Source organism: Condylura cristata, unplaced genomic scaffold, assembly GCF_000260355.1.
Source record: "Condylura cristata isolate star-nosed mole 26May11 unplaced genomic scaffold, ConCri1.0 scaffold00032, whole genome shotgun sequence".
NCBI lineage: Eukaryota > Metazoa > Chordata > Mammalia > Eulipotyphla > Talpidae > Condylura > Condylura cristata.
The window spans coordinates 3640824-3667578 of record NW_004567133.1 but is presented as its reverse complement, the minus strand read 5'-3'; the positions used below and the strand labels follow the sequence as shown (position 1 = coordinate 3667578).

At 52.4% G+C, this 26755-nt stretch overlaps 2 protein-coding genes across 2 annotated transcripts in view; one reads left to right on the top strand and one right to left on the bottom strand.

Moving 5' to 3' along the window:
- BAIAP2L1 (BAI1-associated protein 2-like 1) overlaps nt 1-18134 on the top strand; it is a 52397-nt gene extending 34263 nt beyond the window's left edge. Inside the window, exons 8-13 of the mRNA XM_012731903.1 lie at nt 382-529; nt 2913-3120; nt 4026-4103; nt 5424-5604; nt 16047-16084; nt 16565-18134. Coding sequence (XP_012587357.1) covers nt 382-529; nt 2913-3120; nt 4026-4103; nt 5424-5604; nt 16047-16084; nt 16565-16640 — 729 coding nt within the window. The 3' untranslated portion in view covers nt 16641-18134. The remainder of the gene's footprint in view (nt 1-381; nt 530-2912; nt 3121-4025; nt 4104-5423; nt 5605-16046; nt 16085-16564) is intronic.
- Nucleotides 18135-18245: 111 nt separating this feature from the next.
- The window catches only part of BRI3 (brain protein I3), a 24010-nt gene continuing 15500 nt past the window's right edge, over nt 18246-26755 (bottom strand). The window contains exons 2-3 of the mRNA XM_012731904.1: nt 26125-26227; nt 18246-18674 (exon numbers count right to left, since the gene is read on the bottom strand). Of these exons, the coding sequence (XP_012587358.1) occupies nt 18542-18674; nt 26125-26227 (236 nt within the window). The 3' untranslated portion in view covers nt 18246-18541. The remainder of the gene's footprint in view (nt 18675-26124; nt 26228-26755) is intronic.

The following is a 26755-nucleotide window of genomic DNA, read 5'->3' as shown; positions in this document are numbered from 1 at the left end:
TGGTACAGCGGGTTAAAGCACAGCTGAGCCGCAGCTGTCTCAGTGCCAGTTCTATCCCTGCCCCGGAGCTGACCCACACGGCACAGCAGAACTCTTCTGACCCACCCACTGCTCCCCTCGTCACTGTACTTTGTCCATCTGCCTGTTCTGCTCCCCACTCTGTCTCTGGTGAATCCTCTCACTGCCCCTGTGCCTCTGGCCTGTACCCCAGTTCTAGATGAATAAATAAATAAATCTTCAAATATATACACACATATATAAAGATAAAATGATAAAGAAAAATGGGGGGGGGTAGAATTTAAAGCATGTGATACAGAACAGCCCTGGGAATCTGTATTGTTCCTTTGCTGTGTTATACTCATGCTAAAGAATTTTTTGCAGGTTGGGAAAGATTATGACACGCTCTCTAAGTACTCCCCAAAAGTGCCCCCTGCGCCTTCAGCCAAAGCATATACCAGCCCTTTGGTTAGTATGTTTAATAACCCAGCAGTGGTGGCACAGAATTCGGAAAAGATAAACAGTTCCTCAGGTAAGTAAGGTATTCAGTTTCATTTCCTTTCAAATATCTTTTTAGATTTTTAAGATAGAAATCATAGGTCAGTGTGTCATGAGATAAAAAGAAATGGTTGCACACACTCAGCACCGGCTTTGAGGGACACCTCAAAAAAATACAGGTCGGCGTTTATAAAAGACCGTAAGACGTCTTGTAAGTGTACATTCCTTTGGCACATCCTGAGTCTAGAGACTGACTGATGTCTACACAGAGTTAACATCCCATGGAAAGGGATTGTGTCTGGGTGTAAACGGGACGGAGTATGCAGAACCTCTCCCTGTGCTCCATACTTGGGGGCCACCGTCTAACAGTTCTTTATCTTTATTGACAAAACTATAACTAGTTTCATTATAAATTATAAAGTTGATATGAAAAAAAGGAGTTACTAATCTTACCAGTAGGCTTAATTTAAGTTAAAATCAGTATGTTTTATCATCTCTAACAGATGACTTCGTGGTCTGGAGACTTAAGTTCTGTTTACATTTCTTAATTCTGTTGACTCTATTTCAACAAATCAGGGCCAGTTATTGTTTGCAAGCATTTCAGGTGGCTCTGGTTAGGCTCCACTCTCCCCACAAAGTCTGGCACCCAGGGCCCTTGAGACCCTGCTGTCTGGGTGTGGGGTGTCTCACAGACCCCTCCAGTGCAAAGGCTGTGGCCAGCCTGCTCTGTGCTGCTCAAGAACCCAAAGATCCCAGCATTGGCGGGTTTTCGGGGAAGCAATGAGAGACCTTTGGAGTGGCCGCTGGGAAGAGGAAAGCCCCTAATGATATGCTATATAGAACTGAAATAGGCACTGCTTTGTGCAGCCCAAACATGCCAGTGGCTCTCTGAGTCTAACTAGCAAAAGAGAAATAGAAATTATCGATAAAATCCATATTACCATGGAAATTAGGAAGTGGTATGTTAAGAAAATAACAAAGTTTATATTGTAATTACTAAGAGTTTTCAAGAATAAAGCAGAAAGAGAGACTGCATCATTTTAAAGTAAGTGCCCTGTATACATTATTAGGCTCGCAAAATTTTAGTACAAAAATATATAAAAAGGGGGAATTTTTTTTTTAACTTTCTGCATAGTCTCCTTATTCCTACCATGAAATTAAGTATTAGAACCACCTTTTCCATATCATAAGCAGTGTGCCTTCTGGAAAAGCACAGGCTTTAAAGTTGAGAAACTTTGAACCCATTGTCCTTCTGCCCTCCACCCCCACCCCTTCCATAATTTTAGGCAAGTTGGGTAACTTTCTGAGCCTCAAGTCCTCTCCCAGTACCAGTGTGTGTTAAATAAATAACACCTGCCTCTCCCCCGCCCCAGGGTTGTTGTAAGAATCAAATGAGTCCGTTTATGCAAACTGCCTTTCACTGTCACTGTGAAGGATGATGTTGACATCCTCCTCTCTCCTGGGTATTGAGTAGGTGAGGTAGTTGGTTGGTAAGCTTAAGACTGTATGGAAATTGAAGGGACTTTTTTGGCTGAGGACAACAAATCATCATTATATTTATGTTTTCTAGCAGCTGCCTATAGTGATGCAATAAATATTGTTTTGCAAGAAATACTTTTATAATAAATATAAGCAAAGCTCCTATCCTCTGGGTATTCTTGATATTCCATAACCCCTCAGCATTTTCCCAGTTTTTACTAAAATAGTCTTGGGTGGGGTGGATTTAGCCTTTTGCTCCAGTCATTCTCCATTCTGATTTTTCCCTCTAGAGTGGTGCATATCACCTGCATTTGAATTGAGACTTGAACTGGCAGTGCAAGGTTTTGCATGGGGTGCAGTGTAGGCTGTGGGGTCAGGCGCTACTTCTGGGTCTCAACTCTGCCTGTTTAGCGATGTTCCCTGGCAAGTCACTGAGGGTGGTAACTGCACCCTCAGCAGCCTTGAAGTGCTGAGCTTATGGACTAGCACCCAAGGGGGCTCAGGTACTGTGAGCAGCTGGCCCAGCAGCAGACTCCTCGTCTTCTGCATTTCCATTTTTCTTCTTTTGTGGCAACAGGTGTTTGGGCAGCTTGTTTTCAATTAGTGCTTTAAACTGCCTTTGTGATGCATACTGGGAGAGCAGGGGAAGGGAAAGCTTCAGTGACTGGTGAGTGGCTTGCCCCTCTGGGCATCCTGAGTAAGTCAGAGTTGAAGCTTGGCAAACACTTATCTATCTTCCCATCTGGAAAAGACTGTATCCCAGGGACCCTCTGGGCGACTTCAGGCCCTGTCCATACAGACCAGTAAGAAGACAGGGAAGCTTGACACCCTTGGAGTTTCAGTAGAATGTGTGCTGTCAGGGTGGGTTTGGGTGGTTTCCTGGGGTTTGTGCACTTGAATCACCCTGAAGCCATCACCACTGTGTTCATTCTTTACAGATTCTTCCGGTGATCCTAGTTTACAGCGATCTGTTTCTGTTGCAACTGGACTAAACCTGATGAAAAAGCAGAAAGTGAAAACCATCTTCCCACACACCTCTGGCAATAACCAGACTTTGCTCAGCTTCGCAGAGGGAGATGTCATCACACTGCTCATCTCTGAGGAGAAGGACGGCTGGCTGTATGGAGAGCATGATGACACCAGAGTGTAAGTCTCGGAGATGGTGCCACTGCCGGTTGCCCCATCTGGCCCTTCAGAGACCTGCTGTCTCTCCCTTTAGCAACTACTTGTCTTGGTGCTAGCATTTTAGTCAAAGTTATGTATATAGTTTAGTAAACTTGAGTCACTCTGTTCCAGTCTGTCTTCCTGGAGTGTGTGCATATATAGATAAATTTGATACATGTATAGGTTAGCTCATATAAAGTCACCTCTGAAGATAGGTTTACTATATCTTTTATAAATATATGTTTTTATTTATGCATACAGAACTGGGGTGTAGGCCAGAAGGGAGGGTCCCAAGGATTCACCAGAGACAGAGTGGGGAGCAGAGCAGATGTATCTACTGAAATCCACTGCTGAGGGGAGCAGCAGACAAGACAGAAGAGTTTTCCTGTCAGGAGAGGACCCATGTGGGCCAGGTCCCTGGCCAGGGATTGAACTTGTGCTGCAGTGGCTGACAGTAGCTTGATAGTGCTGAGATTTTAGCCCCTATGCCACCAGGGAGGCCCATGTATCCATTTTTTTTATTTCAGTGTATTCTGATTCCTTGAGGGTGACCTGCACAGCAGATATGCATTCAGATTTAGCACATAAGTGACTTAAATAGCATCATCATCATTTCAACCATGAGAATCTGCTCAGGCCTTACTGTAGGTTAAATCTGTCCTCTTGTGTGGGTTATTCAGGTATTAAGTAAAACCAATATGGGAAAAATGACAAAAAGTGGGAATCCAAGTGAAGTTAATGCTATATGTAAAATGCACACTGTGCCATGATGTGAAGCTTGACCAGTACCCGAGTTGCCACTGAATTGCTTCTTAGCATGCTGACTGCTCCCTTGTCTGCCCCTGAGACCACAGCAAGGTTTTGTTTTTTCACTTGTCCACCTGCAGGAGGGGCTGGTTCCCATCATCCTATACCAAATTGCTGGAAGAAAATGCAAAGGAGACTGTGAGTGTGCCCAAGCCAAGGTAGGACTTGACTATGGCTCAGATCCTCGGGGATTGAAATCTCGCCTTTGACATAGTATTTTCAGAAGTGCCAGAATTCTATCCAGTGTGTAGTAAAAACACCCTCAGAACTTGCAGCGAGTGCCCCCCACAGGGGTTTCCTTCATTTCTGTTGTCGGCAGGCTTTACATACTGACTGTTGGGAAGGGGGGTACCCCTCCTGAAGCCTCTGGAGTGCTCACTGTCTCACACCACCTTCTGGGTGCTAAATCCAGGGCCTGGTTTCCAGCTAGACCACACTTAGCAGCCACTAACGTACTTCTTCGGAAATCTGCTCTTGCCTTGGCTTCTTTGCACTCTAATTTCCTTCTGCTCCACCAGCAGCCCTTCCCAGTCTCTTTGCGCCCTCTCTTCTGCCCAGTACTTAAACATAGGTGTTCCACAGGATCCCTCCTCAGCCCTATTTCGTTTTCCATACTTCCCGGGCCATCTTGCCTCCCCAAGTGAGTGGGACTACGCTGGTGGGTTCAGTTACCTCCTCTGTGCCAGTAACCCCCAAATATGTGCTACACTCCAAGTTATCTTCATCACTTAAAAATTGTCCAGAAGGCTTTATGCTGATCAGTCCACTTGACACTCACAACCTTTAGAACTGTGGAGGAAAACTAAAGTGGAGGAAACTGAAGCACAGAAGTATTTAATGACTTGCTCGGGACACACAGCTAAAAGTGGGGGAGCCAAGACCAGAAGGCAGGAGAGGCACCGTCCTAGGCTGCAGCCTGCCTATATGTTGGGCAGTGTTACTTGGCTGTCTTGTGGGGCCTCGGGAATGACATGTCCAAACTGAATTTATCCACAGCGTCCCTCGTGCCAAAAAATCCCATCTCACGCAGCTGTCCCCACAGCACTTGACCACCGCAGTGACACCTCCCAGGTCCTCCCCTCGGGCTTGCTCAGTGTCACCTGCGTATTCTCATCCCTAGCTGAGTACTTAAGCTGCCACAGTGCCAAGAAAGAAAACTAAGCATTTTTAGGATGTTAAAATCGTGGGTTATTTTTTAAACTAAAGTGCTTGATAGCTTTTACCAAGACTTTCCTGTTCTTACTGATCCCCTTGAATGAATGAAAGGCCAGCCCTAATTAAGCTCATTTTCCTCTCCTTTTGTCCTGCCTTCTAATTGCTGGAATGTACCTTTGAGTGTGCATGTGTGTTGGGCTGTGATCTTCTCCCTACCCTTTTTGATCATCCCTTGAGGCCATTCTCGCTGTAGGATATTTAGGATGTTTGGGATTCCAGTGGCAGGATCTTATCTGACTCTATTCTCCTGCTTCGGTTGCCAGCCCAGCACCCGTGAGAAGCATCAGCACAGTGGACTTATCTGAGAAGAGCAGTGTTGTCATCCCCCCTCCAGATTACTTGGAATGTTTGTCCTCAGAAGCAGCTGCAGATAAGAGAGGCGATGCTTCCAAAAGTGCTTCTACCTTTAAAGCGCCGGCGTCCAAGCCAGAAACCACGTCTCCCGTGAGTAAAGCTGCAGTGTCATGACCTGTGTCCACATCCCGCGGTGGCCTCTGGAGGAGGGCTGCATGCCCACCGCCTCCGGAGCCGTGGTCCTTGTTGGGTGGGACACCTGCTCCCGGTGCCCTGCGTCCCCTGCTTTGTCAGGCCACCTTTCAACGTCTTAACTTCATTCCTTCTTTTGTCTTTATTTTATCTTGTCAATGATCACTTACACACATAAGCCCATGGCTTGCCAGATTTTGTCAGGTTCACTCGCTCCCTACTTTCTGTTCATGACTAGATTTTTAGTCAATCCTTGTGGTCTGCATCTTCTTCCATTTTCATATTTCCTGAAAGTTAAAAGTGGTAACTTCATCTTTACCTCTTCAGCAAATGTTGGCTTTGTACCAAATGCCATGTAAATGCTACACAGCACATTCTCTGTAACCCTACATGTCCCAGTCAGAAACGGAGGAGGAGGGAAGGTCACCCCCTCGTTCCTGCAGTCACTGTGTGTGCTAGAGAGGAGCCAGACTCTGCATAGGCACTCTGCTCCTGGCTTGTTAGAATTTACATTCCAGCGATAGGGAGGAGATAATAAGAAATAAACAAACACAGCCACAAAGAAAGTTATGCAGAGAACTAAGACAGGTGAGATGGTAGAGGGAGTGACGGCCAGCCCAGTGGCACTAGGTGGGTTTCCTGGGGAAGGACCCTGAGGTCCGCGTGCGGGGTGCCTACCAGGGACGCCCTACCCTGGCCTGTGAGAGCGAAAGGGAGACAGCAGCTGGGCCAGGGCAGACTTTGGACTGGGCCGCCGCCTCTGCTGCTCCAGAGCCCTGTGCCTGGCACGGCCCTTGGGCCTCTCTGGGTTTGGGAGGGAAGCCAGCCTTCATGTACCAATGTCCAGGGTGAGGTCTTCAGCCTGGGAGAGTCCTGAGGAACACTAACACCCGGGGCCACCCGCCAGCAGCACCCCGCCCCCAGATAGTGTAGGAGCCTATGGCAGTGTCCACAGCAGAGGACACCCCTGAGGAGGTGGCATCTAGGTGAGGCCCATGACAAGGGGCCCACCGTGCACAGGTCAAGGGAAGGAGCCTCCCAGACAGGGCAAAGCTGAAACCCCAGGAGGCAGCTGTCTGGCAAGCTGAAGGACTACAGGAGGAAGGGATGGCTCTAGAGCAGAGTCCGGGAGTCCTGTGTTTATGTTTTTCTTCGATATAGAGTTCACCATAGAGAAGAAGCAAATGACGATGATTTGGTAAACAAGAAGCACTACGGGATGGCCTGCCGGGCCAGGAGCAGGGATGTGTGTCCACTGCAGCAAGGCAGGAGGGCCTGGGCCTGGGCACCGCTGGGCCGGGAGGTCCTGCTTGATGACATCCTTTGTCTGTGGCAAAGAGCACCAGGTGGTAGAGCAGGTGTCTTGAAGAGTGAGAACATGAGCCTGTCACGGATAGTGCAGGAATAGAGTGGCGGCCCTTTTTGACTCTGGCTGTGATTGAGAATGAAAGTGGCCTGTGTGGGGCTTCTTCAGCAGCATGTCACTGTGTGGACTCATAGGGAGAAGCTAATTAAAGTTGAGAGTTAGTGGAGAGATGGTGCTGAAAGGTGGGGGGAGAGTTTGAAGGCTCCTGTGACGATGGGGTTGGTGTCCCAGGCTGAGAGGGGAAGGAAGTGGGATGCGAATGGGTGAAGGGCAGAGGGAAAGGAGCCCGCAGGTGCATGGGGCCCTGCAAGGCCACAGGGCTGCCAGAATACAAAGGGAAGAAACCTGGAGGGCAGAGCCAGTGGTGGGTGGGACTGTGGGAGGCTGTGCAGGGAGCTCAGGGCCCAAGGTTGCACCGAAGCTGCCTGCCTCCCCCACCCACCCCCAAGCATCACCCAGGGCGCCGTTCGTATCAGCTTGTGGTTCACTGATAAGGCCAGATCACTCTCCCTGTTTTTTGACTTTGAGGCCTCCTGTGGCCCTCTCTGTAAATTAGTGTTTGGAGGCCCTCTCCCCACTCCAAATTCCTGACTCCAAAAATTGTCTTCAAAACAATGACACGACTACTAAAACTGGAGTTTTCCATTCCGCTGACATGGAGGTAGCAATAGATAGCAAGAAAATGCTTGGAAGGGTAAAGACATCAAATGCTGTTTCATTAAAGGGCCGGAAACATTTTAAGACAATATTCCTATTATTTGGAGCTGACCTTAAGGTATTCTCGCAGTATAAAAATCCCTTTGCTTTAAAGAAAACTGCTTTTACGACTGCATGTGCTCAAAGCTCAGTCTCAGGCAGGCAACTGCGTTGCTCAGGTGTGAGCACCTCTTTGTTGATAGTGCCCTTCCCTGCCCTTGTTTGATTTTCAACTTTCCATGAAAAAAAAATCAGACATACATAAAATGTAATGAATAATAATTACCAGGATCCTCCACCCCCAGCTTGAATAATTATCAATTAATGAACCAACCTTGAGGCCTCTCTCCTGTACCCACTCCCATGTCAACTGGAAGCTAACTATAAGCTTTATGTCACTTGTAAATATCTAAAAATGTCTTTTTTTTTTTAACATAACCACTATACTACTTATAGTTCTAAAAATTGATAATTCCGGGTATCATGTTTCTGTCTCAGTAAGAATGTGCTGATACTGTGGTTGGAATCTGCATCCCAAGCGTCCCATAGCCTGAGTGTCACTGAGTGGCCCCAGGTGTCTTGTATCTACAGGGAACTTGTAACTTATCTGTGGAAGCAGCAGCTGTGTGCTGCAGTGGTGTCCCCATCTGGGCTCCCCCTGCCCTCGCTGCGCCTGGCCTTGCCGGCATCTCGGTTGCTTGTTCGCTGGCGTGTTCCCTCCCTGGTGGAGGCTGGCCCGGGGGAGGCAAGGTGCCCGCCCGCTTCCGCACCGTGGCAGCTGAGGCGGCAGCACGGCTAGGTGAGGCTGGCCCCGCCCTGATGGCAGCCAGGCTCCCTGTCCGCGCCTTGTAGGCCGGAGGCTTTCGGAAAAGGCTCATTTTCGCAGCCTTCAGTCTTTTGGCTTCATATAAGAACATTTAAAGGCCCAAATAGCTACTGAAATTGCCCTCCTACTTGGTTTCTGATGGTGACTTCATTAATTTGCAAATGTTAAAATAAGGAATGTTAACTAATTCCATTCTTAATTATTGGACTCCCAAAAAGGCATGTTCATGACCTCAAACAGGCCTGAGGTCTGTATCCACAGTGAGGTCCCACCGTAACCTGGCGACCTCATTGAGACTGAGGCTCAACAGCACCAGGCTACTGTCACCACCTACACTTCTCTTTCAGTCAGACACGTGAAGGGGTCCGTGGGCCATGGTGAGAGCTCCTCACTGGAGTTCATTTGCTGAGCATTCATCAGACTCATAGCCCAGGCCCTGCACTCAGCCCTGGGCACACAAATAGGGGTAAGACACACACACACACACACACACACACACACACACACCCACGGCGTTGAGTCCAGGGAACAGGTGTTTATTGGGGCTGTATAAAAAGGTGTGTGAGGTGACAGGGGAGGAGACAGGCTCCTGGGAGCAACAGCAGAAACATGTTGGGGGCAAACATTTGGCTAGGCTCTGAAGGAGGACCTCCAGTGAAACACAGCGCCCACCGGCCAGCACGGGAGCTGCGGTGGCCAAGTGTGGGGTTGGGGCAGCAGTCAGAGCAGCGGGGACACAGACAAGCCAGAGTAAAGCATGCCGAGGCAGGGTGTCTGGGCGCACACCGGCCCCTCCCATACGGTACCCAGGAGGAAAAGTGGGGACCCTGTTCCTTGGAGATGGGATGGCAGGAGTGATTTAGAGTGAGAATCGGCAGAGCTAGTGACATCTGGTGTAGCCTGCAGGGTAAACTGCTGTACTGCCCACACTGGAGCAGGCCTGGTTTACTTGTGTTTACATATTTTGGTGCTTTTTTGTGTTTGGGGGTAATCCATGTAATTTTGAGCTCCAGATCTTTAACATGCCAACATTAACAGGAAAACCACTTTATCACAAATGTCACAAAATGTTATTTTTTTTTTTTCTTTTTCAGACTTATTTATTCATGCATATAGAACTGGTGTACAGGCCAAAGGTGCAGGGGCAGTGAGAGGCTTCACCAGAGACAGAGTGGGGCACAGAATAGGCAGAGTGATAGAATATACTGCTGAGGGGAGACATGAGAGGTCTGCTGCGCCGTGTGGGTCAGCTCCAGGGCGGGGATCAGACTGGCACTGAAGCGGCTGTGGCCAGCTTGCAGTGCTGCGTCCTAACCTGTTGTGCCACCAGGGAGGGCCACGTTACACCTGTAACTAGTGAAAAATCTGATTGTCTTAAAGGTTCTGAGTAGTTAAAGACAAATAGGAAGGTGTAACTCACATTAAGTGATCGTATCCATAAAAGACAAGCTTACTTTTGGGTTTTTTAAGCACCTACAGTTTGAGACTCCCCCATTTTCACTTTTGATTCAAATCGATTATGGTTAACCTAAAAAAAAAAAAGTTGTCTTTCATGGGGGTATTTATATATTTTGTGATTTGACACAGAAAGTAATGACTTCATGGTGAAAATTTTGTCTAAAGTTTTAAAAATAATAAATTGCTCCTACTCTTGAGATAGATATAAAGATGCACACTTGAATTAACATTTATCAATTCCCAGCTACTTTAAAAATGTGTATTTTAGTATTTTTCACCTTGAATGCTGGTGTTTGCTGGGTAACCTAGACATATGCTGAGGTAAGGGTGCCTTGGCAAGCTCTGGGTTTTGGTGCAAGAGCAAAGTTCAAATTTGGGGAGGATCCCTTGGTAAAAATTTAAACTTCTAACCATGCCATTTTCTTTAAATTCTCCCTTTTAAAATAATACTTTTTCCTCTGTAGCAAAATAACCCAAGGAATTTTTATTTTTGATAGGAAATTTGGAAAACAAAATACAAGAAAATTTAAATTACAGGTTCACTTCCAAGATAAGTACCCTTAACATTTATGTCCTTTGAGAGCCTTATAATAAGTAAATGTATTTAAATATGTAGACAGAGACTTTACCCCGCCTCCCAGCCCCCACCTGTGGGTCAGAGCTCCCGGATCTCCGTAGACCAGTGAAGCCTGCTGCCTGCTGCCTGGGCTGAGGAGCTGCGATTGGCCACAGCCCGCCCCCGCCAGGCCCCAGCCCCACTTCCCTGGTACTGGTCTAGCTTTCTAGTCTCCCAGAACGTGACTGGGTGTGGGACTTTGTGAGATAGAGAAAAGAGGGAGCATGGGAAGATGAGATTGTGAAGCACATTCTAAAGGCCCAGTTGGCAGCATCTGGGTATCACCATGGAACACTCCATGGGTAAGACAGACACCTCCAGCCGACGGCACTGACCTGGAGCCTAATGAGAAAATGCTAGTTAATGAAAGGCAAAGAAAATATTTCGCTGGCTTTTTAAAATCAGATTTGAGAGCCTCTACTGGCCATGGTCTCAAGGGCTTCCCAAATCAGCCTCTTCAGAGCCCTGACTTTTCCTTATCTACAGAACAATACTGGGCATGTCACCTCAGAATGAAGGGTCATGAGCCCAGAGCAGGTGCAAGGTGCTTCCCAGATGTGCACCGAGATTAAATGACTGATTCAGATTCCATTTCCGGCACTAACACTGAAGTGCTCGTTCAAGAACCTGTGTGATGGGCAGCTGTCACCAGCGCAGCCCCTGCTGGCCCTGGCCTGTTAGGCAGACTGCCACGTTCTCCTCACAAAGTCCCGTAAGGAGTCCTGAGGTCACCGCTGTGAAGCGGGCAGGCCTGCGGCAGGGAAGATGGGGGAGCCAGTGCCGCCCAGAGACACGGCCCGGGAAGGGTCCCCTCCCGCAGCCGCAGGCTGTCACCGTGGGACTGGGGAGAGGCCAGAGGGGCTTCAGCAAAAGAAACCAGAGAATGTATGTTTCAGACAGAAATGGCCTAGAGCTGTGCTGCCACTGCCGGCCACGCCCTTGAGAAGTGGGTGGTTCAGCAGAGGACGTGGGGGTCTATATTTTAAGTTCTTCAATTTTAATTAATCTTAACTGAGATAGTCACATATGGCTAGTGGCTAGTGTAATGGAAGTGAGGTATCGATCATTGAACACAGAAACAAGGTTCCCTTTAAAACCTTGATCTGGAATGTGATGACTGAGGTTGCCCCAGTACCCTCCAGGGTTGAGGACAGACCTGGAATGTTGTCTCAAAAGTTTTTAGGCCTGACAGATACTTTGTGGTTTTGGGGTGTTTTTTTTTTTTTGTTTTTTTAAAGATTTATTTCTGCATACAGAACTGGGGTACAGACCAGAGGCACAGGGGTGGTGACAGGATTCACCAGAGACAGAGCCAGAAGTAGAACAGGCAGGTAGAGGAAGTACACTGCTGAGAGGAACAGTGGGCTCCCTGAGCACCTGCTCACCTGCTGCTTCCTCCACAACAGGCTCCTTGGGTCCTGAAAAGAACCCTGCGGCCCTGAGCAGCCATTTTAAGAATGAAAGGGCTGAACTAGGTTAGAGGTATGGCTTGGGAAATAAGTCCAGGCCACAGCTAAGGACCGGCATTCACTGACATTTAAAACAAGAGTCAAGACAGCTTAGTAACAGAAGTGGCTTCCAGATGGCTCTAGCCTGAAAGGAAGCAGCAGGTGAGAAAGGGCAGGTGCCAAAGACGCCCTCAGGCCCCCCTCATCTCATCCCACACCTGCCCTCTGCGGTGTGGCCGTGGCAGAGAGCGGCGGGTACCCACTCACCCTGCCTCGCTCTGGCGCCACGGGGCCCCTTGCTCAGCTCGGTGTCCGCCTGAAGCAGGGAAACGGGTTGTCCTGGGCGATCTCAGCTGACCAGAGCCCCCCTTAAGCTGGAACCAAGTAGGCCCCTCCAAGCGCATGGGCACGTGGTGGACACCACAGCATAGCCAGGAACAGGGCAGGGGATGGAGGGGTGGATGTGCATGGCAGGCAGCAAACACCCACTTGAAGTGGGCCTGGTTTTGGGTGAGGGGAGTCATGAGCTTGCCCCACTCTGGCTGTATTCCCGCTCCTCTTGCTGTCCAATCCCCTCCCTGCCCCGTAGAGAAGGCTGCCTGCTCCGCCCTATGACATGTCCGGCCCCCTGGCATCTGGCTTTGTGCTTGATGACGCCCTGTCTGGTGCGCTCCGTCAGCACAGCACAGCTACCAGGGCTGGGGCGAGAGGCCAGGGACACGGGGTGTACTGTGCTGTGCACGTGCCCAAAGGCCACACACTGGCCAGAACAGAGGCAGCAGCCCAGAGTGCCTGGGTGCTGGGATGTGGAGTCTGAGGACAAGCTTAAGACAGGGCAGTACTGCTGACCAAAGCAAGGCTCAGGTGGTGGGAGGTTGTTTTTCCACCAACCGTGGGGCCTTGAACGGTGCAGCTCCCAGACATGTTCTGAGCACACATAGGGGGAAGGTGGGCCAGGCAATGCAGAGATGCTGTGCCCCGTGGACAGCCCACGGAGGCAGTGGGCTGCGGGTCTGGTTTCCAGATGGATGAGAGGGGGACACGGGTGGTGCTTCCAGTGGGAGAAAATGGACCAGCAGGCCTGGGGCCACACCCGGGAGCCTTGTGTGGCAAGAGGTGCCTTTTCCAGGCCAAAGGGGCAGTCGCCCTTCCTGGTGTCAAGGCCTCAAGGGTAGGGTGGGGTGGGGTGCGGTGCAGGCTTTCTGCTCTAGGTCGGGCTCTAGGCACTTGGCAGAGACCGGCATCCCGGATGTGTTTCAGATCATGTAATATGGGTGTTAATCACTATTTAACGTGGCTGTTACATCAGAAGTGACTTGGGTAACACCTGCTAGGGTAGCTCAGTGTGCCTCAGGAGGAAAGTCCACCTGGGACTCTGAGCTGGGCAGGTGTCTCAGGGCTGAGAAGCAGACACTGTCGGGGTTGGAAGCCAGACTGCACACAGGCTGATGAGCTGCCCCGGGTGTGGCGGCTCTCCAGGGCCAGCCTGCTGCCTGAGGCTTACAGGACAGGAGGGGCCTCTGAGATGGCCCAGCTCCCCCAGGCCCTTCTCCTTTTGCCGAGAGTCCAAAGGAGCCCTGGTCTGGCCTTCAGCCCCCAGGTGTGGCCTGCAGCCACAGGCCGGCACGAAGGAGCGCAGCTCTGCTGGGGTAGAGCTAGAGGAAGCCCCGCGCCCAGGGCAGCCTGGACAGCATTCAGGACTCTGCTGGGGCCTGCAGGTCAGACAGTGTCACACTGCCCTCTCCTGGGTGACATCTGAGCCCACAAGCTCGGGCTGGTGATTTCTCAACAACCAGAGCAGATACAAAGCAGATCTTTTTTTAAAAAAAATCCTTGTTTTATTTTTCACTGTAAAAGATTTCTCCCGTCAGGAGCAGTCACCAAAAAGGGGGGAAATGAAGGTATCACGCTTCCAGACTCAAGCTATAAAGCCATGATAATGAGAGCAGATTCTTTTTTTTTTTTTAAAGATTTATTTATGCTTACAAAATGGGGTACAGGCCAGAGGTAGGATTCACCAGAGACAGAGTGGGGAGCAGAACAGGCAAATGTACTGAAATACACTGCTGAGGGGAGCAGCAGGTGGGTCAGGAGAGGTCTGCTGCACCATGTGGATCACCTCCCTGGAGGTGGGGATGCGTGGGGGATTCAACTTGTGCTGCAGTGGCTTTGGAGAGCTTTGTAATGAGGTGCTTTAGCCCATTGCACCACCAGAGAGAGCCCTAGAGCAGATTCTTGAAGACTGCAAAGCTTTTTGAAAGTCGCGTGCGCGCGCACACACACACGCACGCGCGCGCACACACACACACACACACACACACACACACGGCTGGGGGCGAGGTGGGGGGCTCTGCAGCCGGCTCCCTGAGGGCTGCCCAGCCATGGCCATGCCCAGGCGCCCTGAAGATTCGGCTCCCTCTTTAGGGAACTTCCCGCAGGCTCTGACTGCCGTCACCCCTCAGTGGGTGTCACACGCCACCAAAGGCTCACTTCTATTTGCTGCTTCTCGTGGTATCATTTAGGACTAGGCTACCAAAATGCCAGGAAGAGCAGCCGCACCTTATCCCGAGGCTGAGCCGGTGTCGTCAGGCCCCGCGGAGCTCTGGGGGTCCCCTCTGCCCTGGAGTCGGGCTCGTGCCTGAGCACCAGCGCATGGCCGGCTCGCGCGAGGACCCTTTACTGGATGTTTTCGCAGTCCAGTTTTTTGTTTGTTTACAGTTGTTGTGTCATGAATCCTTGAGAAGTGGGCTCCAGCTCCTGCCCAGGTTGCTTCTCAAGGGCGCAGGCTGGCACTTCAGTTGGACCCAATCTCTACGGCTGCCTTCTTTTCTACTCATTTTCCTTCACACATTTTGTATGTTGTCTCTGCTCTTCCTGTGCCCGATACAGACATTAACTTCTCTTGGCAGACTGACCCACCACTGTAACTGGTCTGCCATGGTTATATTGTCATTTCTGGAGTGGGTAGGTTTGGAGTGTGGGGTCTTGGGTTCACTCTGGAAAAGATTTCACCTTTCAGCAGCACACACTAGTGAGATTTTCCACAACAGAGTCATTAGTTATATTTAAAAGAACAATTTTATTAGGGAAAAGGACAGAAGAGTTAAAAGACAATTAATATAGACACAAGTGGACAGGAAGAGCCGCCCAAAGGGACAGGTTTGCTGAGAGGCCCACGTGGTCACAGGCGGGTGGCCTTGAAGAAGCTGCCTCTGCCAAGGGAGGCCGGTGGAGAGAAGCCCTGGCAGGTACAGGTCACAGGCAGGCAGGTGGCTGCTGCCCTGCAGAGGAAGAGCTGGTGGAAAGCCCTGCATAGGCACAGGTGGGCAAAGACTGCTGCCTCTGTGGGGCAGTGCTGCATTTTATCATCTTCTTCTTCCCTAGGAAGGGTCTCATCTTTGTGAGTGGGCGTTTGTTCCTTAATCCGGTATCTTCATCCTCAGGTGACACTCCTTGCAGCAGTGTGACACCTGTCTGGGTGTTGTGCCTCCTGATCTGGGCAGAGAAGCCTAAGGGCCTTGGTTTCCATTACTTGAGTAATGGCTTTTACTAATCCCTTCTACCCTCACCTCCTTGTGAGAAATGGTTCCTGGCCTTGCAATGTCCCTTCCAGCCCCCATTCCCATCCTCCATCAGTAACAGTTCCTTTGTGACCGTGCCCTGGATGTCCAGCGTCACCTTTCTTGGAGATCTGCGTTCATGTTGCCAAAGGAACAGGCCCATGTTTTCTAAAAGGCCTGGGGGACATATGGCAGGTGCCTGGCTGCCCTTCACATTGGTCATTTTGGCAAATTACAGAGGATGGCTGAAAGGCTGTCCTATTCTCCCAATTGAATGTCTCGGTCTCTGATGAATCGACCCCAGGGCACTCATACACATGCCAGGCTTTCAACAGTCCTGTATGTTTCAGATGTCTTTACTTTCGGGGCTTATTTAAAATGTCCTAATTTCAAGAACCTGCCTTAAACCTCACTTTTATCTTCCTCACAGAATGAAGCCAATGGGATCGCAAAGCCTCCCTTCCTCAGGTATGTGGCCCTTTATCCTTAAAGCCCTTCTTTGCTGGTGACCGACCTATAGCATTTCCAGAATGTTCTCCCTTCGTGCTCAGCCCAGGACATGCATCCTCAAGTAAATCTTGGGCCTGTGTGATCAGGAAAATGTGGCCACCTTATAGCGTCCACTTCCAAGGAGAAAGGCCTGGAGGGCCAGCCCAGAATCCACCAGGACCCCAAGGTGGGTCTCCTGGTTACTGATGCCTTTGACAACTTAATCCAGACCCTGGGCTCTCCCCCAACACCCAATCCCAGTACAGGTTTAAATGTCAAAAACATTTAAAACTTTGGGTGGCTTGGTGAGAACTGCCAAAGCAAAAAGTCCTCCAGAAAATGCCATCCACAACTTAGGTGCAGTGGAAGGTGGTTAGAAATGGTACAGAGCACAAATAGTTGTTAGCGCTTGTAAAACCTAATTCCCACCTTGCGGACATTTTTTCTCCTCTCTCACAGTGGAGAAAACCCCTTCGCCACTGTGAAACTCCGGCCAACAGTGACCAACGATCGATCAGCACCAATCATTCGATGAGGAGACAGCGCTGGAGTTCTTCTGGCTCCTCTAATGTTAAGTTCTCACTTGCAAAATGATAGGTATATACTGTTCGACACGTGCTCTAACTGTTGTAAAGCTTCACCAGCGGGTGCCTGATTTTAAATGTATTCTATGTGAGCAAATCAATGCATTTCTCAATTTGACATAGTTGGATTTGTCTTGAAAAACATAGTTTAGAATCTACTCAATCATTTAAAATATTTTTTCTTTAGGCTGTTCCAAAACCAGTAAATTTTACTCCAGTCCTCACTGTATCATTTGTTTAATATTCTGATTATTTTTTAATAGCCAGGATAAGGGCTAGCCTATGCTTTCATGCTGGCTCTCTGTACCTGAATGCAAATGAAGACAATTTTGTAAAGCATGTGCTCGTAAGTAGCATTATGTTTCTCTAAAGAAAATAGTGTAAATTTGCATCTTGGCATGCACATCATAATTTTAAGCGATATAAATGATGAGAATATTGTATGAAATCTAACTTACAATTTTTTAAATCTGTTTAATCAGCTACCCAAAATGGAAATATCCCAACTTTTCTGCAATCTAGACATAGCTGTAGAGTGGTGAGACATTTTGCCTACCGCCATGAAATTTAGTACTTGAATCATTTCTGAGGGCTACTGAATGTGGTAGTCACGAGTCACCACGTAGGCTGACTGAGAAGACGCCGGGCCATGCCACACGTGGGCAGCTCATAGGACCGGAGCTCATGTGGAAGCCTGAAGGTCCTTGCTAAGCTAGCTGACCGAAGCTGGCTCTGTCACTGACTGACTTGAAACTTCTTGGGATCCAAATTTGTCCTCCTGAGGCAGATCCTGAGCTGCAGGTAGCACCTATGAAGCCCACAGGACTCTAGGCGGGGCCCAGTGGCTAGGAACAGCCTCACTTCAGCTAAGACCCAGCATCACACACGTGGAGTCTGGCTTCTGTGGGAGGAAACCCAGCACCTGGCTGGCTCTCAGGGATGAGACCATATTCCAGAGATGACAAGTAAGCTTCACCAACAGGCCCTCACTATGTGGAGTAGGGCAGGTTGTTCATCCTAGCGCCTCTGTGCTGGGTTTGAACTCAGTCCAGGTCAAATGCAGGTCAATCAGGATGAGGATTTACTCCACAAGGACACACCAGAGGAAGTGATCCAGTCAGAAAAGGAAACAGACTAAGTGGCCCATTGGTCTCTTTGCTCTTTAAGAGCAGGAGAACAGATGCACAGTGGAGGCCTGCAGGGCAGGGTTCAGAAGTGTGTTAACGAGGGCAACGGGTGAGGCCCCTGGAGCTTAGGGTCTTCTGGCTTTGTCGCAATGGAGAGTAAGTCCCAGGATTCAATGCAATCTGCAAGCCCACCGGCCTGTTTCAGGGGGTCACAGAATGGAACTACAGGGGTCACCTACCTGCCCTAGGCCAAAGCGCCTGCTCTGTGAATGTCAAGGTGTTATGTTTCATTCTAATAATAAACGGACTTGAAAATAAGCACATGTTCTCGAGCTGGAAATGCCCATTGAGGAATCCCACACACCCCAGAGGGGCAATGGGCATGTCATCCTCTTCCCTAAGTGACACCGAATGAGCAGAAGCAGGTAAAACAGTGGTATGAATCTCATTTATTTAAAACAGTAATTCTCACCTTTCTCAAATTGCAGACTGCAAAAAATAAAAGCAGCGCTTTACTGAGTGGTCACTAAGCCCGGGAGCAGTGCTGCGCCTGTCCACACTCCGTGACCCTTGCCCCCGCAACCTCGGCTCACACAGGCCGACTATCCTGCCTCACTTTACAAAACAGTCCTGAAGCGTAATCAAATAAAGCTATTGTACACGACATTTACATTTACATTAGAAAAAGATAGCTGGACGTAGGAAAGCCAGGTGTATTGTTCCCTTTAAGTAAAGTTTGCACCACAGTTGGGGCATCTTCGCTTCTTCAAGGCAAAACAGCAGATGAACCCAAAGGGGAACAAGATGATGGCCAAGAAGATGCCCAGGAAGGTGAAGGAGTCCTCCAAAACGCCGACTCTGCGGGGTGGGGGGACAGGGAGGCGCTAGGTTAGGCCCTCCCAGAGCCCAGACCTGTGGGCCCAGGATGGGACCCAGTTCCCTGCCCGACCCCGCCGGCTGACCAGGGCCTGCCTAGCAGTGTCCCCTCCTCCAGGCCTGGCCACTGCAGGCCGCTGCTAGTCGTTGCCCGCGAGGCAGGAGGAGGTTTCGTGGCTACTTACAAAGGTAAGAACATTAGTTACAACCTACTGTGCCATGGCCAGGCAGCAAATGCTATTTTCTATAAAAATTCCCGCATCTCTGAAAGCCCTGTTTCAGTATATTTTCCCCAATGTTGGGAAGTTTTAGGTTTACTGGTCCATCCCTTAGAAACTGCAAACTCAGGGGAAGGAGAGGAAAGAAGCTCCAAAGTCAGTGACAGCTACAAGTAACAGGAATTTTGTTAGGGGTTGGACGGGAGGGGGTGGCAGGTTAGAAAGACAAATGAAGCATGTTCATGCAATGCTTCGAAATCCATCCCAAAGCTTTCAGAAATTTTTCCTCAAAATACCACTTTAAAAAAAAAGGCAGGTAGGAAGACGGGTCACACATCACGCACTGAGGCAGACACACAGGACAGTGCCCAGATCACAGGCTGGCGAGTTTGGCCCCGGGTTCGAGGGTTACTCTCAAAGGCCCCAAAGGTGGGTGTTCATTTCAACCCCTGCTCTTTACGCCGCTGCTGAAAAGTTCTGTACATGAAACTGAAATGAGAATCAAGACAGCCAGCTCACCCCGTCTGAGACATGTCACTCCCACCACACAATCAGGGGCCAGGGAAGGGGCGGGGCCAGACTTGGACACCCCACACTGTGAAGGTGTGTGGTGGGGACACCCCAGGGATGCAGGCCTACCCTCTGGCCCTTCCCCAGAACTGAGGTGGCTGATCATACTGCTGAGCACCCAGAAATGACAGGACCAGGAGGGTCTGCTGGCCCCAAGGGCACAGGTGCGCAAAGGGGGCCTCCCAGAGCAGCCGAGCTCCGGAGCTCACGCTGTGCTGCTGAAGGGGGAGCCTTCTCGCGGGCCTCCAAGGACCCCTTTCCACTCTGCCAACCTTCTCACCTCAACATCTGTCTTTCTAAAGCCACTTCCTCCACCACGCCCTCTTCAAACCCTGCTAAGGATCTTTTCTGCCCATCCTTTCTGGAAGCAGCTGTTCTTCATGTTGCTGCCTGAGTGGACAGGAGGAGGGTCACAGCTTAATAAACACGAGGCGAAGCACGCCTCAGGACCGGAGTGTGTACACGCTTCCTCCTCTCCATACACCAGGCTGCTGCAGCCCCTTCTCAGACTCCCGTGAGCACCGTGCCAAAGCCGCTGACACCAGCGCAGGGCTGCAAGAGGTCTGGCTCTGCCCACACCCACAGTCAGGCGTGGGGCATGGCAGGGCCCACTCCGCTGGGGGCTGAGCGACAAAGCCAGTCTGGTTTAAGACTGCTTAAAGAAAATGCCCAACTCGATGCTCACTGCCCCGGGGGCACTGCCTACAACATGCCCACAATGGACAGCACCTCGAAGAACATTTTCCAGGGTGCTGGTCCTGAAACACTAGTCTCCCCGAATAACTGCAGTCAACAGGGTCTGCTCTGGTCCATTCTGGGAAAGACAGTGTCTCCTGGTGTCCCAGTGTGCCAAGCCTATGCCACCCCTGCAGCAGCTTCCAGGATGCAGGTGGCAGGGCAGGTGAGGGCCAGCTGCAAAGGCACCTGAGGCCACGCTACACAAAAGGGGGTGACAGGAAAGCCCTGAGCCACCAGCTGCATCCCCTTACAGAGAGAGACCTGACACCCCCTTACGTCCACGGTCATGACCAACAGCTCCTACAACAATCCACGCTAGCCAGGTCACCTGCAGAGCAGCTGGAGGGGCCGGCCGCCTGGGACCACTGGGGGCCCACAAACCACGCAGATTGTGTTTCCTGCTTCCTGGCATCTACACCCAGTTCTCCCCATGCTGAGATTCCAACAACCACCCACTTGCACGTTCCAGTCAGAACATCCAACAAGAAGGCAGAGGGCTCCTCGCCTGGCCACCCACACCAGCAAGTGCCTAGGACCCACCCAGTGTGTCTGCTCAAGGGCTCCCAGACCTGGGGCAGCAGGCGTGGGGTTTGGGGGGGCCTGCACTGTTGACCTCAGGGCCATGAATGGGATGTAGAGGGGTACCAGCACCCTGGCTGGAGAAAACTTCTGGAGTGGTGCAGTCCCCCGAAGCGGTGCAGAAGGCAGGACTCCCCCGGTGGCCCCAAGAGCATGGCCATACAAACCAGCCTATCTGCCAGTCATCCCAGGGCCAAGCCTCAAGGGGCTGCAGCTCCACCCACCCCTAATTCTCTACCCAGACCGCAAGGCCTTGGTCTACAGTGTCCAGCGCTGGAGGTAGCCCAGGAAGGCTGGTTCACTCAGCCAGGCCTCACGAGCGCAGGCTGGGGGGACAGCCGCTCAGACGAGCACCTCATGCTCATGTTCCCAGCCTCGGAAGTGGGCTCCTCTGGGAACTCAGGCAGGCAGAGCCGTGGGCAGATGCCCCAACACCCCCCAATGGCGCACACCTGCCACAGCACAGCAGGCTGCTGGGAATCCCGAGTCTGACTCCTTTAGTCAAAAAGGGGATTGATGCTTCGAGACCCCTCCCCCCAGCAGAGGCCTGCCAAGCCACCAGCTCTTGGCCAACCGACCACATCCCTGAGCAGAGCGAGGCTGGTTCTCGTCAGGCGCAGAGGGAGCTAAACCAAGTCCGGGCCCTGCCAAGGCCCCCGCCCCAGACCCTCCAAGAGGGACTCGCCCTAGCTGGCAGGAGGTTCCAAGCAGGTATTCACACCCACCACCCAAGAGCTGCCCCTTCTTACCTATAATCCCAAATGCCGAAGATCTCTGAAAGCAGAACCTTTCTAGAAGCGTGCAGCAAACTCACCTAGCAGCCACACGGGACTTGAACTGACGTGTGACCATTTAGTCTTAATTTATCTGTTTAGAGTGAGTGCTCGTTTCCTACAGCGGAAATATTGATGTCTGTGGGTACTGCCTCGGAAGGGTGCTGGCATAACTTACAGTTTTCTTAAATCTAAAACACTCTGGTCCCTGGTTTCTGAGGCAGCAACCCACAGGCTGCAGGGCAGGCCACCCTGTGAGCCCTCCACAGGGGACACCCGCACCCCAGGTCAAGACCACCGCCCTCTGGCCAGGCCGAGGGCCTCGCCTGTTCTCACAAACCCCAAGGAAGCCCAATCATCTCAGGATGAAGTTTCAATTCCATCAACTGGCACAAAATTGAAACTGAGGAAGTCCCAGCCCATCCCCATTCTAAAAAGGCAACAGGTCATGTGAGGGAAGGGTCTGAAAGGGACATTGAAGCTGGAGAAATATGAGAACTAATTCTGAAATTCTGAAGGGCCTGGTTGGAGTGGGGACTCTGGGGCTCACTGTGGGAGAGGTGCCTCTGATGGCGACCTGGTCTCTGGAGGCTGGGTGTTGCTTTGGGGGTACGAGGCTGCTCTCCCTGTGCTGGGCCGGTGGGCCCCACCTCATGAGGGAGGGCAAGGAGGCAGGAGGGGTTCTGAGCTCCTCAGGTAGCCGCCCTCTTGCCCCAGAGCGAGCCCAGGCCAGGACGACTCTTGTCCTCACAGTGAGCCCTCCCCGGTGCTGTCTGAATCCCCTCAGGAAGTGGACACCTAGCTGGGAGCCACTCGACCTCACCTCTGCAGCAGCACCCTGCCCCAGCAGCCCTCTCGGCTCACGGGTAATTCATTTCTCCTGCGCAAGAGGCCTGGATGTCACCCTGCCTGAACAAGCTAGCCCTCGCAAAGAGCACGCCTCCTGGGAAGAGGGAGAGCAGCCTCGCACCCCCAAAGCACCAGCCAGCCTCCAGAGACCAGGTCGCCATCAGAGGCACCTCTCCCACAGTGAGTCCCAGAGTCCCCACTCCAACCAGGCCTCTAGCAGCAGCAAAAGCGAAAGCGGTCCTTTCGGAGGCAGGTCTCGGCCACCAGCCACTCTGGGGCAGCTCTGACAAGCCTGGTCAGGCAGGCCTGGACAAGGGCCTGGAGTCTTCCTCACTGCTCTCTCCTGAGGAGGCCCAGGGACAAAACTCTGCCTGCAGCAGGGGCTGAACTGAGGTCAGGCTCAGGGAGGCCCAGGAGGTGGCCAGGTAAGCCTAAGACTCACTGTGAGCCACCCAAGCTCAGTCAGACAAGGGGAAGGGGGGGCTCCAGCTCTCCCTGCAGGGCCAGAAGGCGACAGACAACCTTGGGTCCCCATGGCTTGCACACCGTCTGGTGCAGCCCAGGGCACAAGTACAGCTCATCGGTCAGCTGCCCCTCCAGACGGAGAGCCCACAGGGCAGTGGACATGGGCAGGACCCATGCTGTCAACCTGTACCCAGAACAGCCAGCTCCCAGGGGCTGGTGGGGGCCTGGCCTGAAGGCCCAGGATCAGCTACCTCACTCACAGGGAGCTGCCCCTCCACACACACCGCCCTGTGGCCTGTGGCATGCCCCACAGTCTGCTCCTGGCCTCAAGGGCTCTCCCAGGGTCCCCAGCACTACTCAATAACCACTAGCACCCCACCCTAGACTTACTCTGACCTCTTACTCCAGGTAGCACCCAACCTTGACAGCCAACCTATGAGCCTCAATCTTGCCTTCTAGGACCCTGCTTGCTCCTGGATTTTTTCCTCTATAGTTACCACAAAACTCAATACCCCATGTTGGTGGGGAGCCAGGTGCCTGGGACCTCCACATGCTCCAGCCCGTGACCCCTGCTCCCCACGAACTTGCTAAGCAGGCTGCCTCACAGTCCAGGTGAACCATCAGGCCCAGCTCCAGCCCTGCGCTGCTGCCACCTTGTCCCACACCTAGGAACAACCCTCTCAGGCAGGGCAGCTTCAGAGAGCCAGGGGCTGGCAAGGCCTCTACCACCTGTACAGGGACCCCCACTGTGACCTGCTGGATACACTTTCGAGCAGTGGAGGACAGCACAGATGCCATCAGGCCGCTCAAGGGAAGCTCTGGCGGATGGCAAACTGACAAGGGACCCAGGCCTCAGCCAGGCCGCATCAGGAGGGACAGGCGGATTCCTGCCACACTATCAGGGAGGGCAAGGAGCGGGAAAGCCTGGTCATGTGAGAGCCGCTGTCTCTCAACCCAGACACTCAGTGCCACGCTGCCAGATCCCCAGGGAGGCCTCTCCTGCCTCCCCGAGAGCTGTTGCCCAGGGACTGCGCACCTACCCCCTAAGGACAGCAACATTCCCCTCTGCTCCCTCCCTCCTGCTACCCAGAGAGCTCCATGCCTGCACACCTCACAGGCAGAGTGCAAGGGCGAGCACAGAGAAGAACCCAAGGGCCAGTGTCCCCTCACTACTGGGCCATCGTCCTCACCCCAGAGGAGGACATGCCACAAGGGGAGTCCAGAATCTGTTCCCACGCAACTCTCCTCACCGCCTGCCTTCCATGCCCAGAGGCGGGAGGCAGGATCCCCATGGTGGGCTCTCAACCACCTGGGGCCTCTGCACCTGTATGTGTGAAAGAACTGGCCAACGTGCTCCTGCACGGCTGCCTTAAGACAAAGGCCCGTGTCCAGAGGCAGCGGGATGCCCAGGCGGCCATGTGACCGACCGTGGCCATGGTCAGAGGCAGTCTGAAGCAGCTCAGAAATTACACCAAGCACCTGCACAGAAGTCGTCCCTGTATGCGTGGCCAAGATGTCCCCCCCTGTCCCCATAAAGCTGATTACCCTTTTGTCTCCCCTGGACCCTGCTCCTCCTGCCACTGTCACATTATCATGCGTGTCCATTACACTAACAAACAGCAAGAGGACTGCTCACTGAGCAGCAGTCCTGCCTCGCAAACCTGCGCCTCGACTCAACCCTCAGCATGTTCCATGCTGGTACATTGCCCACAACCAGACCCAACAAAAAGGGACAGCCTGTGCCCAGATGCAGGGGCCACCCCAACGCCTCCAGGTGGCCCAAGCTCTCCCGGAAAAGCAGAGCGCACAGCCTGACCTTGACACTCTGCATGACTGGAGGCCCCTGAGGGTCAAATCCACAGGCCTCCCAGAGGACAGGGCTCCCACCACAGGAGGGAGGCCGAGGACAAGTGTCCCCACCTGGCAGCGGTCATGGCTCTGAAAGTGCCAGAGTCCTGGGCACTTGGCCCAGCCACAGGGGCAAACTGCCAGCCCCTCCTTTTTAAGTTCAGATCTTGGGTGACAAGGGTCTCACAGGTCATCCCACCAGACACCGCATTTCCCAGATGGGGAAGTGGGCCCCAGTTCTTCGGGTAGACGGGCACTGCTGGGACAAGGCAGACAAGTGGCAGGATACCCAGCTCCCACCCTCTGTGCAGGGGCCTCCCTGATATTCCCGACAGCCAGACTCCCCTCCTTAAATTTGGGAGATCAGATACACCCCTCCCCACCAAAAGATTAGGCCCTGGGAAAGCCCAGTACCCCACCCGTCTCAATGGGGACCATCCCCTGTGCACCCTGGAGCAGCCTCCAAGCAAAAAGGCGCCACGCACAAGCTCGGCGTCTCTGGGTGTCGTCGGAGGCTTAGCGGCCCTCGCCGGGACCCCTGCCCTTCCTGCAGCAGACAGCAAGCCCAATGCCACCCGGGAAGAGCAGCACTGGGAACAATTCACTCTCCCACCCCTACCCTTAATCTCCAAGGGTCAATTTCACATGCCAGATCACAAGGAGAGCAGCCTCTAGCCCCCACCTCTCTCATGCTCTGCCTCTGCTGAGCCCTCATCTCCCACATTCTGAAATCATTAAACATCCCTTGGATTCCACTCCCGACCGCCCAGATACAATGTTGAAATTCAGTCAAAATTTCTCAATTCCACCTCAGAGACACCCACTTCCTCCCTTCCGACTAAGCCTGGTCTTTGTTAAGGACAGGGGCCAATTCTTCACTGAATCGAATCCTCAGATGCTCACAGGGTGTGTTCTAGCTAGAGTCTTGGGTCCTATAAAAAAAAAAAGTCATCAGAAAGTTCTGAAGACTCCAGACTGACAATATGAAAAACGACTGCTGAGCACACGCCATGGAATTCCTTATCCAGCTACTGGTCTGCAGCCCTTGCGCCTCTGCTCCCTGGCCTTGGGGACCTCCAGCCCCAGGGTCCTCCTTCCTGGCACTTCCTGGCAAAAATGAAACTTTCCCCACCTTAGAGCATCAAATGCAGAGCAAACCTACAGGTCCAAGACCCAGGAGGCCATCGGTCTGGACCCTTAACATTTCTGCAGCTCACCCACTAAGGACTCAAAGCCCCCAAAGCACTCAACGCCCCACCCGCTTCACCCCATGAAACACTCAGAACCAGGACTTCTGAACCTACTGACTCGACAGGTTGCAGCTTGCCCCCTGCCCTCCCCGCCCCCATGAGGGTGTGGGGACGGGAGTTCTTAGACAGGCATGTGCCGTACCTGCAGACCGGGCAGCCTCCGACCACCACGATGGAATTGGCAGGGTAGCGGGTGACATGTCGACTGTGGATGCTGTAGACCCTGGGGTGATGGGTGGGTATCCCTGCAGGCAGGAAGGCACGTAAGAAGGGGGCGAGGGGGGGAGGGGAGGACGTGCACACTCCTGCCCTTCTCAGCCCCCACCCTCAAAACTCTCCCGCTCCTGAGCACACAACAGCGGCCATCGTTAAGTGCCTAGGGTGGGCTTCAATTAGCTGCCAATTTGCCACAGCACCTCTCCATAAAGTTAATGCGAAACAGGGTCTCGGCTCTTCTAGGAATCCCAGGCCCGAGAGTGGCCGAGAGTCCGCAAGAGTCGGTCAGCGGGTTCCGGGCGCGAGAGATCCCCCCAGCCCTTTCCGCGGACGGGGGCCGAGGCCGCCCCGCCCCCGGCCCGCACTCCTCGCGCCTGGTCTGCCCAGCGGCAGCGCCCTCGCGTGGGCCTGGGCCAGAGCCGGCCCGCGACCCCAGGCCCCCGCGGCCACGGAGCCCTAAGAAGTTAGTTTGGGGGGTTAAAGGTCGCCACGAGACACGACCCAAAGTTTGCTCCCCGGGCCACCGGCCCGGCGCCCCGCCCGCTCCCGGCCGCTCC